Genomic DNA, 13,143 nt, shown 5'->3' with positions numbered 1-13,143 from the left:
AATCATTTTATCATAGTATTATTGTAGTTAAGTTTTTTGTAAATACATTTTTGAATGCTAAAGGATTCATCTTTGATTTGATTCAGCATGCATTGTTTTAGTTGAAGATGTTATTCACAACTGCTACATATGTGTTTAAGGTGGACAGTGATGCTGTTATAAATTTAGAAATACTATATGCGGTATGCTAGTATCAAACCATTGCCACGTATCTGAGACATTATATTGAGAATCCTTATTAGTAGTTTCTATTTATCTCTTTATGGCATTTAAGCCCGTGTGACCTTGCCAAAGTAAAACTGCTTTGCTTGTTTATTGGAAATGCTGCAAGAGTAAAGGGCATAATGAAAATTCTTTGCAGTCAGTTTTATCCTCATCCCTAAAACAAATTGTCAGACATTCAACAAGTTGAACATTTCAGATGTAACATTCAAACAACATGCTATTGTTGCTGGTTGCTGTACTGTTACTCTGATGCAGCAGGTTAAAGGGCATTTAGTCACACATCACCTCAACTTGACTCAATGTCTCTTCTTTTCATTGGAACACTGTGAATATAAACTGTTGTTCTCAAAAGCACAGTGGTCCAAAATAGAAACCCAGTAATAATTTATGAATTAAAAAGATGTTTGTCTGTTTTTTCATGAAATGAAAGATATTAGGTTTATAGACTCTTTCATGATGTAGACTTATAAACATAAAGCGACCCTTTACTCATTCCTTTGAACTATTTTACGGTTTGTGAGTTAAAAGTTAGCGCCCTCCAGTGGTAGCAACAAAGAAGACACACTTCACTCTTCAATCAAATAGACAGATTGGGGCAGGGTAACATATTTGACTAATAATTTTAAAAAGAAACTAATACTTATTATAATAATAATAATAATAATGATCCTAATAATACTTATTATAATAACAATAATAATAATAATAATAATAATAATGATCCTAATAATACTTATAATAATAATAATAATAATAATAATAATAATAATGATAATAATAATGATACTAAAAATACTTATAATAATAATAATAATAATAATAATAATGATACTAAAAATACTTATAATAATAATAATAATAATAATAATAATAATGATACTAAAAATACTTATAATAATAATAATAATGATCCTAATAATACTTATAATAATAATAATAATAATGATACTAATAATACTTATAATAATAATAATAATAATAATAATGATACTAATAATGCTATTAATATTAATAATAATACATATTGAGACATATTTATTGATTAAATACATTAAATTGAAATATTGATGTTTGATCAATACATCCGTACATGACTATCTTATATAAGAAGTGTATAACATGAAGGCAGTACAATAAGCTATCAAATATTTCCTATAACTTTATTTTATTGGTGTTGAATAATACTTAAGTATTAATCAAAATGAAAATCGACACAATATATATCTTAGAAATACAAAAAAAGAAGAACAAACATTTTTAATATAATAAACTTTTTACACAAACAGACAGACAGATAGATAGACAGACAGATAGATAGATAGATAGATAGATAGATAGATAGATAGATAGATAGATAGATAGATAGATAGACAGATAGATAGATAGATAGACAGACAGATAGATAGATAATGAACATTTGAACAATATTTGATCAGACTTTAAGAAACTCGTCTCCTTCACAATAAGATGAGTTAATGAGTTACACATAATGACACAGCGTAAACATTTGACATATAAAGTGATATCTAGTAAATTCACTGACGAGCAAGATATTAACTGGACAAAATAGTTATATCTTAAATATACTGGTCCCTGAGTTTAATTCAGGTTTGACTGACACCTTTGAATAGGCCTGCATTTTTCCAAATCCCAAAGTTTCAGATGTTCAGTACATGTGTCATGGAAACAATTGAAATGACTGTTGGAAGCTTATAATTGATCACAGTTACATTCAAGCTCTGCGAGTCATTGTGGTGAAAGGACATCTAATTCATGTTTCTGTATACATAATGCTATAATAAGGAATTAAAGAGGTTGTGTTATTTAACCCTTATTAATATAACCGTCTTCCATTGTCATTGGTGACGTAAGGGTTGGTGTACCCCTCCTTGGCGGAGTACGGGTTATTCTGAGGGCGATTCTGGGCGTACGGGTTGTTCTGGGGTCGAGCCTGTGTGTATGGGTTTATGTCGTCAGGGTCATCATAGAGCCGCTACAATGAAAGGAGTATATTTTGTTTTGATTAGTAAAGTGCAAAACAAATATTAACCGACCAATATCCAACACAAACAGAGGCAAAATAACTTTTCACATGTAGGCTCCTGAAAATATCAAAATGTTCAGGAGCGGGGATTGCTTAGATGTACTATAAGGCCCAGGGCCACAGCTATCACATACTCCAAATTAATTTTCCTGAATTTGACCTGCTGTGTTTTCACATTGTGTAACCCCAACTTCTTGTAAAAAAAAATGTACAAGAGAGCTGTTAGGGTGAAAGATTTGGTCGTTTACGTTTGCAAATGCATATCAATCCAAAAACTTTGTGACATTTTCAGGAGTTTTGTGCATTTGTGATAAAGGCTATACTAACCGGGTTCCTCCCATTAGGGACCAGGTTTTGCCGGCTGCTGCTAGGAGTCATCTCCAGGTTGGTCCTGAGGTCCATGCTCATTCTGCAGTTCAGGAAGGCATAGGTGTTAAAAGGTTAATGACTTGCATGAAGAAGAGAGAATATGACAAAAACATGACAGAGATGAAAAAGTAATGACAAATTGTTTAATGAGTAGATGGAAAACGTACCTGCGTGCCAATCCAACCATAACAATGGCTGAGATGAGCAGCAGTCCTACAACAACAGACACGACTACCAGCGCAAGTTGCCATGCTAAAACAACACAAGACAAGGAGATCAATAACATGGCTTTGCCAGGTTCAAAACAATCTCATCCTGCTCTCATCCTGAGTTAAATGTAAATGAAGGCTGTTTTGGTAGTTATTCACTTTGTCTGGCTGGCTTCAGTGGTTTAAGGCATCAAAAGGCATTAAGAAAGAGTTGATCATGTCACTGATGGTCTGGTTTGCTCTTGTAATTGTAATAAAGAGACTCAAGAATTCATTTTAATCTGTTAACTGTTTAAAAAAGAACCCATAAAAAGGAGATCCAAGTTTTATATGACATTCTATTTTACACATTAAATATTTGTAGTGGTCTCAAAAGAGTTTAAGAGAGTTTATTTTAAAAGTCAAAGAAGACTTGTAGATAAATTACCTTCCCTTTATTCAAGTGTATTAGTGTAGAAACCATGTGACCTACACTGAAATACTGAAAATTGTATATTAAGGACCCGTGCAGTCCAGTTTGATATTTTATAAGTTGAAATATTTCAGCAGGATCGTGTATTGCATTTGCCAGGTTTTGCATATGAGCATGATTTTTTTTAGGGAATGTCGGGAGAAAGTTACATTTGGAAAGCTTAAAGCTCCTATATGGAAATTATAGCTGGTGATGAAAGAAACTGAAATTAATACTGATGTCACTTTATGTGCTCCCAAAAACAAACAAAACGATAAGTGACAGGGGTTATTTTTCTTATATTGTAACTTTTAATGCCTGAAACTGCTGACACAGGGTAGATGTCAGACAGGAAAATTGACAGCACGCTGAAGAAAAAGCATTGTTTTATATTATCTACAGAAAATGTACAGAATGAGTGAGAAATTTGACTGTTAAAATAAATCAGGATGACTTTTTTGGAATAAAATAGACACTCGTGTACAGGACAATATCAACATAGAGATTAGACATACTGCTCTGTCCACAAGGGGCGCCAAAATCAACACAAACTGAAAGTTTCTCACAGGAACTTTAAGTTATTAAGTCCCTTATGACGAGGCATAACTGATTCACTTTAATATCATCTTGTGTTTGTTTTTTTTTCATTCATATTCAAACATACTGTACTGTATACTCACATGCATTGCAGTTTAAGCCAGAATAACCAAATGTACAACTGGAAAAAAAAGATCATTCATTTTACAATTTCACTCTCTATAAACACAGAGCATATTAACATCTCTCTTGGCTTTTACCTCCTTACTATGCTTGGCATTAGACTTTTGAAAATCTGACTAGATAATTTTAACCTTTTGAACAGATGATATGACACTGAAGTACTTACGCGACACAACCACTGGGCCCAGCTTTTTGCCCACTGGGACAAGCTGCAAAAGTAGAAAAAGTGGAGATAGTTTGTAGTTTAGTCCAAGGAAGGTTGTTACATTCTGTGACACACACACTCACTGACACACAGACACATTCTTTCTCTCTCTGTCTCACTTCCACTCACTAATGCCCTCCTTACCAACGCATACTCTGTCGCTGTAGATCGTCTTAATGTAGCCGTCCTTACATGAACAGCCAAAAGATCCATCCTTGCCAGTGCAATTTGTGGTTTTCACATCACAAGGTTTTGAAGTACACAGGTCATCCTCTTTAAATACAGGAAAATAAGATTAACATACAGTATCTAACGCAAATAAGGCATACAATACGCACACAACAAAAACGTTAATGCATTTATTAGCTCAAATAGTGATTTAAAAAACAGTAAATATCTTGACAATGTTAAAACAATGTAAAATGCCCCCCCCCTCTCTATCATAATTAGTTTGATACTTGATATGGGTCAATGTTAATTTATTTCAGACTATACTGCAACAACACATCAAAACTATTCATTTGTGTCTTTCTTAAAGAAAATCTATGTCTTGCTTGAATTTTTCATAGATAACTCCCAGCATCAAGCAAAATGCCCAGACTTACTACCTGAATATGAGTAAAAAACTTACCTTTAAAAGTTGCCCCATTCAGGATAGAGTCTTTAGATGAGTCTTTAATCGCCGCTGTCAATGTATCTGTAACTATATTAGTATCAATGGCAGCTGCTGGCTCAAAGATGTTCTCTACTTCAGCCAAGATACCTGGCGTCGCCCTGAACCACACTCTGACACTATTAGTGGACCTTTATGGAAAAAAAATACATGTAATGATTATCATATTCTGTAATTTTTAGGTTCTTTGGAATTAAGTGTAATGCAAGAAGTATTGTTCTGGATGGAGAGACAGTCAGATGGTATAAAAAACCCATCATCAGTCACTTACTTCAGTTTCAGCACTATAGATTTAGAGTAGCCAGTAGTTGACTTAAAAACATCGTCCAGCTGTGTTTTGGAAAGAAAACATAATTGTGTTCAGGCTCACTTGAATGAAATTACTTTCATAGATATTGTGCAGCAACATGGTACATATATCACAACACAAATCAGGTTTACTACCTATGTCAGATAAGTATGATGCACAAGCACTGTTACACTGTAGTGGTTGTCCTTATAAACACACAGTGGATTAAAGAGGAGTGAAATAATTGCCAACCTCTGTAACAACGCCTTTAGACACATTCAGAAAGTCTTCTGATGTGGGGTCTGCATGGTTTGAATTGTACTCGTTTGTCAGGGTCAGTTGTCCAGGGAAAACCTTGGCTAAAACAGGAAATATAGTCGGAAGAAGTATAGTCAGATTCATTTTTGAAAGGATATACAACAACTTGGAAATACATTTGATCACTTTTTTTGTTGTTGCTGATAGGTAGATGAGAAGAACCTACTCATGTCTGTCCTATTTATATATGGCAAGAACTAGCAGCAATTTAGCCTAGCATTATGGTTGTAATTTTCTGACCTCTAAGCAGAGGCAGGCTAGCTGTTTTTCTTTTCCGTCTTAGCGCACCAGCACCAACACCAGTCTAGACTCCAACAAGGGGGTATGCTATCTTGCACTAAGCCTCAAAAACCCCTTCAATTACATGAAGACATCTCACTGGAGTGTTATCACCAAAGATATTGCACTTTATTTTACCAAACTTGTAACAGTGTAAAATAAAATGGTAAACACAATAGTTAAGCACACCTAAACTATCACCGTAATTCTAAACTAGGCTAACTGTCTCCTAGCTTGGGCTTTGGAGATGTACCAGAAAAATTGTGTCTAACATCTTCCTTAATAATAATTTTTGATACTGCCAAACATTTTGCATAACCATCAGTATTTAAGATATTGACTAATGTAGCACAGGTCCTCTAAAGTTGCTTCAATTTTGTACATTCTGATACCAACAGGTTCACATAAATAAGCTTCCATCAAAATGACTGCTGGGGACATATGAGAAATCACTTCTCCTGTTTGTCTAAATATTCTAATATCCCAAAGATACATACACTTTGGTTTTGTATTAAGTGTTCTTTAAAAACTTTTGCATTGAGTAACAACCTCATAAAAGTGGTATGCAGAAAATAAAAAACTTACCACTCTCACAAGTGCTGCTGTCTTTATTGTAGACCCTACCAGGCAAACACAGGCATTCAAACATTTGATTGAAACGAGGTACACAGGTGCTACCACCGCCGCATGGGTTTGACTCACATGGGCCTTTGAAGGCAAAGGGGAAAAAATACAGATAACAATAAGTGTCTGCAGCGCTATATAAGAACATAAAATAATGACACCTTGGAAACTGAAATTTTCAGTTTTTTGACTATGGAAAATATACCTGGAAGTGGTTTTGTTGGAGCTGGTGTTAATGGTGGTTTTGTGGATGGACGATCTGGTGTTACTTGAGGTGTTGCCGATGAACCACCTGGACCTGCCGTTGTTTCTTGAGGTGTTGCCGATGAACCACCTGGATCTGCCGTTGTTTCTTGAGGTGTTGCCGATGAACCACCTGGATCTGCCGTTGTTTCTTGAGGTGTTGCCGATGAACCACCTGGACCTGCCGTTGTTTCTTGAGGTGTTGCCGATGAACCACCTGGACCTGCCGTTGTTTCTTGAGGTGTTGCCGATGAACCACCTGGACCTGCCGTTGTTTCTTGAGGTGTTGCCGATGAACCACCTGGATCTGCCGTTGTTTCTTGAGGTGTTGCCGATGAACCACCTGGATCTGCCGTTGTTTCTTGAGGTGTTGCCGATGAACCACCTGGATCTGCCGTTGTTTCTTGAGGTGTTGCCGATGAACCACCTGGATCTGCCGTTGTTTCTTGCGATGTTGGGACTAGTGTACCATTAGCTTCTGTTGTTGCTTGCGATGTTGGGACTAGTGTACCATCAGCGGCTGTTGTTGCTTGCGATGTTGGGACTGGTGTACCATTAGCTTCTGTTGTTGCTTGAGGTGGTGGGACTGGTGTACCATCAGCGGCTGTTGTTGCTTGCGATGTTGGGACTGGTGTACCATCAGCGGCTGTTGTTGCTTGCGATGTTGGGACTGGTGTACCATTAGCTTCTGTTGTTGCTTGCGATGTTGGGACTAGTGTACCATCAGCGGCTGTTGTTGCTTGCGATGTTGGGACTGGTGTACCATTAGCTTCTGTTGTTGCTTGAGGTGGTGGGACTGGTGTACCATCAGCGGCTGTTGTTGCTTGCGATGTTGGGACTGGTGTACCATTAGCTTCTGTTGTTGCTTGCGATGTTGGGACTAGTGTACCATCAGCGGCTGTTGTTGCTTGCGATGTTGGGACTGGTGTACCATTAGCTTCTGTTGTTGCTTGAGGTGATGGGACTGGTGTACCATCAGCAGCTGATGTCGCTTGAGGTGCTGTGGATGGACACACATCAGCTTCAGTTGTTGCTTGAGGAAAGGATGGCTATAGCAGCAAATTGTAGCACTGATCATTGATAACCTGCCAATAGTTTTTTCATCCACTGCTGAATGTGACATACTGACAAATTAAACAGAAGGAAAATACTACTGCACTAAAATAACATATTTAACAGATTTTTCTTGCATTGGCAATGCAATCTATAAGACATCATAGATGAGAGGAAGAAATTATACTGATTGTTTGAAAACAAACAATGAAAGTTTAGCCTCATCCTAAACAGAAGCCAAGGTACAATTTTGTACAGTCTAACAAAGGGCAGATCCTGGGGGGGCTTAACCCCTGCCATATCTTATATAAAAATTGTGAGAAAAAAAACAGACTGTTCACTGTGTTTAAAGCTGAGAATAGTGGAATGTTATGTTTTACTCCTACATACAGCCCGAATAACAGATCCACTGGTTTCATTGTTATCAGAGTTTCTCCTTTAATACGTTGCAGCCTTCTGGCACCAACAGGAGGTAATGGGACAATCCAGTGTTGCATTCAATAAAGCTGAGACTATGCATTGAAAGAATTAACACACTGATGTTCTTTTTTTTGTTTTTTAAACCCAATAACAGGCACATGTACATATTTGTACTGAGGTAAAAATCAAGATTTGGAAGACATTAAGATCATGATCGGACTGTCTCAATCCTGTAATTCATGCCAAAACGGGTTGGAGATTAATCCAAATTCAGGTTGAATTATTGTTTGAGAAAACTGTCCAACAATTCATTAAAACTAAAACACACTTGTATGTGTACGTCCTTTTAAAGTATCCAGATTACATGATTTTTGCCCATTCATGAGCCTGGAAACAAAAAACAGGTCCCTCACCCTTCCTGTAACAGTCTCCCTGAGCTCATTTAGGACTTTAAGTAAAGCATTAACCAGACAAGAGGTGTTACGGGGAAGAGAGGGAGACTTCCCTGACTGCAACAGACTTAGAAAGAAAGGTAGGTGAGCAAAAATGGTCATAAGGTAATTTAAATTATCTGCACCAAACCAAACTGTCAGGTAAAAATGGTTGTCAGGAATTACTTGAATAATTAATTGTTATCTTGATTTTAAACTATATTATATATTATATATTATATAACAATATTATAACTTCCAGCGCCGACGCGAGTGGCCGCCTATCCAGTAGCTCCTTGTAACAAATGTTTCATGTACGTCTTGTACCTTCTACTGGATGCTTTGAATTTCCCTTGGGATCAATAAAGTATCTATCTATCTAAAGATGTAATTTAAAAAAACACACAACCCCCAAACTTCTAATCACCTGTACAATTTCCTTTTCAGAGATTTGTATCTAACAAATCTAGATTTGAAATAATTTAGCATTTAAGGTTAAATAAAATCTTAAGGGCTTACTTACCAAGACAGGCTGCAACTAGCCAAATGAGTGAGAAGAGTTTGAAGTTTGGAGCCATTGGAATAAAATTTAAGGATTAAATGTCAACACAGGGGGAAAAAAGCCAATCAGGACTGTGAGTGGATGGCTCACCACTGGCTGTTTAGAGCTGAGGTGTCCTCATCTGGATGTTTTAATCATTAGTCACTCCTCAGAGGGCGGCACTGTGCTAAAGTACATGTCAGAAAAGAAAAGAAGAATGGGTTTAGTAGTCTTCCATGACATAGACATGGTTAAATCACTTTACTTTCTGTTGAATAAATCCCCATGAACCCTCTACAAATTACCATGAAATATGAGTTGAGATAATGTTGACAAAATAATCATATTAAAGCTCCTGTGAGACGTTATGAAACAGAGGTTATGAAACAGACTGAAGTGAATCCTGAAGCCTCTTTATGACCCAGAAAAGCAAACAAGACCATCAATGACTATTTCTTTATTATTATTTGTAATGCCTGCAATCGCCAGATATACCAAAAGATCTGCAGCTTGAAATTATTCTTTCACATGATACATCTTCAGGTCATTTTTCACATAGCATTCAGCACTATTATTTAAATTCATGTTATTAATGTTGTTCACAGTTATTGCTAACACTCATGCAACCAGTAGAGCAACAGTTGGACCAATTTGGATAAATTTGAAAACCATAAAAGCTAAACAAAATTATATTAATATCTGGATTTATATTGGACCCAACTGATGAGAAACACAACAGGAAGCATCGGCCTCTGCCAGTAAGTAATAAATGTTAAGATTATATGAATATAATCCACTCAAGTCAAGACTCTGTTCCAAATCAGAGGAGAACATTAACAGACAAACGTTATTATGATAGCGTGATATCACACACTAAACACAAGTGGCACGAACATATTTCCTGACTGAACTTTATCTCCGCAGCTGTAAATGTTTTTAACAGAGTTTGCTCAAATCTACAGATAACAAAACAAAACAAAAACAGTAGAATTCAGCTTTATCATTGAAAAAATATGTAGTACATCCAAGGTTCAGTTTCTTTTTAGAATAAAAATCTCTGATTATAATGTTCTTCTCCGCATTAGGCTGCATAAGTTACTAATATGGGGCAATGAGGAAAAGGAGGGTCAAAGATAACATTCCTCCAAGAGTTTATGAATTTATTGAACAACCTTGAGACAACTCATATACTCTGTTTTTTTCACAGGTTTTAAAAGGCCCCCACAACACCCCAGAAGAAGCTGTTTCCACGCAGTCTTTCACATGGTCACATCTGTATTTGCCGGTGATACACTGGCCTTCCCGGCAAGTGAACTGGTCTGGGCTGCAGGTCCGCCCACCTGAACCAAAAACCATTTTAGTGGGTTTTGTTTCAATATAATGGCTCTATTGGGCATAATCCTTGTTATATGTAATGTTTAATGTGCTATAAGGGCATAATTTAACCTCAGCAAAGGATTAAAGGACCATGTTTGGATTATAATGTGTTTGCCTGTTAAAAAAAATGTTTCCATTTACAGTCAATAGTAAATAACAGTATAACTAGGATTTACATTAATTTGTTTTCTAAAAAAAGAAAATATTTATTGCATCATGTTGTGTGCAATTTCTTTAATTATTTAGATAATGCTCCATTTTAAAATAATTTTTTTAAAAACCATCTAGTGATTTAACTCTGAACATTTTGTGAACATGAGCAAGGAGCATCTGATACACAAATAATGAAATACCTAACACTGAATTGAGATTTTGAAAATCACATTACTTGTTCATTGACAAGTCAAAGTGTTTGAGTGTATAACATCTTCCTGAGGACAATTGTTTCATATTTTCAGTCTGGCCTAAACAGCACAGTCTGCGTACCACAGGTTCTTTGTTCATCTGAGCCATCTGAGCAGTCTTCCTCTCCATCGCAGACAAATCCTGAAGAGATGCATTCACCGCTCGTCACACACTTAAATTCTTGTGAGGTGCATTGTTGAGGTGCTGACACAAAGAAAAACACATATATAGAGTTTCTAAATTTCCACAAAATAGTTTCTGTCCGGCTGATTGGTTGTAATACTCACGACAGTTCAGCTCATCTGAGTCATCTGTGCAGTCTTTAGTACCATCACATCTCCAAGCTATGTCGATGCATTGTCCGCTCGTGCATTGAAACTCTGTACTACCACAACGTCCTGACAAATACAAACACAAAGACAGAATGGTACATTATAACATACATCAGCATTCATCTTTTAGGGACTTTGATTAAGCTCAACATTCATTGTTTTAGTCCAAGAGGTCATTCACACCTCCAAAGTGGTTTAAATCATGTGGGGGCCACTTTAACATGTCAGATGTCCATGTAATTGAAAATAAAGTGTATTTTACTGTTTCCTTGACAAATGAGTTACTTTGTTTATGACACCTGTAGTGACACGCTCTGTGTAACATTTGAACCTTAAAACATGTGATTTGGCCATTAAACGATAGTTAAATCTTCACCATGAAATCCCAGTCAATCTTATGACCTTGGAGGATACAACCCTTCACTGGCAATACAGTATATGTCTGAATAAGCATACAGGGATGTGCTTTGTATATAGACCATCTTTCTGCATTCATAGCTTCTTTTATGACTTAAAATGTGAAAAAATGAGTTAAGGTACTGTAAATGTAATGTTTCTATAACAGCGGTAATCAAAGACTTTGAAATAGCAACACTTTTACCATTACTTTCTGCACAATACATATTTACATTTCATGCTTGAGCACACTTTTTAAATCGATTTTAATTTCCAGTGATTGCTTAATTGTTTTTATAATGTACACCATTGTAATTATTTATTTAAAATGAGTGTCAAAATACTCAATTGCCACATTTGCATGAACCCTTATACTATACCTCAGAAAGTCTATATCTACCTATTTGTTATTTATTAAACATTTAAAAGTACATATTGTGTTTGAAATAGCACTATAATGGTTCAAAAACACATTATTTTAAAAATTGTTATAGTCTTATTCCACTCTCAATACGTAGTTCAACAAAGTTTTAAGTAAAGAAAAAAAACATTTGAATGTGAAATCAAGAATAAGCACATACCTTGAGTAAGCTGAATCCCTTGAGACACCAGTAGAAGACATAGAAGGTGGAGACCGTTAAGGCCCATAATTAATTTGGGTGTTAGTTTGACAAATTTTGTACGCTCATGCTAAATCTGAGCCTGCTTATCCAAATGAGCTCTCGGACAGACACTGACTTTGGGATTGAGATGTATGACCATGGAGAAACCAGCAGACCAACAATGTGACAGGGAGGATTACAGCTTTTTATGGCTCGCTCCTTTACATAAAACTCATCTAAGATTAACTTTCACCTTTTGCTATGTTTGTCTACATCAGCAAGAAAAAGTAACCACCCATTTATGTGTAACAATGTAGCTGGAAGATCAAACTGTCTTTCTCTGAAACCAAGACAATATTGTTTTATTATTTTGTCTTGATTAGAAATTCCACACAAGTGACCTGCATTTTTTATTTGATAACCTAACGCAGGTTTTTCACCAGTTTTCCATCAGTGCTGCTTTGTTAAAGACTTCTTAGGTAACCATTTATATCCAAATGTTTTATTGTTTTAAGCTCTGGAAACATTAGGCATGCTTTGCATATTTGACTTGCTGTAAATTAATTGCTGCCAAATACAATATTCCTGCAATCATTTTATCATAGTATTATTGTAGTTAAGTTTTTTGTAAATACATTTTTAAATGCTAAAGGATTCATCTTTGATTTGATTCAGCATGCATTGTTTTAGTTCAAGATGTTATTCACAACTGCGACATATGTGTTTAAGGTGGACAGTGATGCTGTTATAAATTTAGAAATACTATATGCGGTATGCTAGTATCAAACCATTGCCACGTATCTGAGACATTATATTGAGAATCCTTATTAGTAGTTTCTATTTATCTCTTTATGGCATTTAAGCCCGTGTGACCTTGCCAAAGTAAAACTGCTTTGCTTGTTTATTGGAAATGCTGCAAGAGTAAAGGGCATAATGA

At 35.8% G+C, this 13,143-nt stretch overlaps 1 protein-coding gene and 1 long non-coding RNA gene across 2 annotated transcripts; both read right to left on the bottom strand.

Annotated features, from left to right (window-relative positions):
- Window positions 1-2,699: 2,699 nt before the first annotated feature.
- Window positions 2,700-7,139, bottom strand: LOC132955298 (mucin-13-like). Its single transcript, XM_061028096.1, has 9 exons — window positions 6,612-7,139; window positions 6,368-6,490; window positions 5,438-5,544; window positions 5,168-5,226; window positions 4,855-5,027; window positions 4,368-4,496; window positions 4,185-4,227; window positions 3,979-4,016; window positions 2,700-2,890 (listed from the first exon to the last, which is right to left on the bottom strand). The coding sequence occupies exons 2-9, from the start codon at window positions 6,429-6,431 to the stop codon at window positions 2,703-2,705; spliced, it is 801 nt and encodes a 266-aa protein (XP_060884079.1). The 5' UTR covers window positions 6,432-6,490; window positions 6,612-7,139; the 3' UTR covers window positions 2,700-2,702.
- A 459-nt stretch (window positions 7,140-7,598) lies between these two features.
- On the bottom strand, window positions 7,599-9,287 carry LOC132955852 (uncharacterized). Its single transcript, XR_009665957.1, has 2 exons — window positions 9,077-9,287; window positions 7,599-7,698 (listed from the first exon to the last, which is right to left on the bottom strand). It is a non-coding gene; the product is annotated as an uncharacterized LOC132955852 (long non-coding RNA).
- Between the last annotated feature and the right edge of the window lie 3,856 nt (window positions 9,288-13,143).

Source organism: Labrus mixtus, chromosome 21 (assembly GCF_963584025.1).
Source record: "Labrus mixtus chromosome 21, fLabMix1.1, whole genome shotgun sequence".
Lineage (NCBI taxonomy): Eukaryota > Metazoa > Chordata > Actinopteri > Labriformes > Labridae > Labrus > Labrus mixtus.
Note: the sequence above shows the minus strand (reverse complement) of the source record. Positions and strands in the feature narration are given on the sequence as shown.

What these genes read in the sequence shown, in the direction of transcription:
- LOC132955298 (XM_061028096.1), bottom strand. Translation starts at nt 6,431, where the DNA reads ATGTTTGAATGCCTGTGTTTGCCTGGTAGGGTCTACAATAAAGACAGC. An exon ending in CAGCAGCACTTGTGAGAGTG is followed by an intron (nt 5,545 to 6,367) that starts GTAAGTTTTTTA and finishes TTCCTGTTTTAG; the next exon opens with CCAAGGTTTTCCCTGGACAA. An exon ending in CAGCGACAGAGTATGCGTTG is followed by an intron (nt 4,228 to 4,367) that starts GTAAGGAGGGCA and finishes CTACTTTTGCAG; the next exon opens with CTTGTCCCAGTGGGCAAAAA.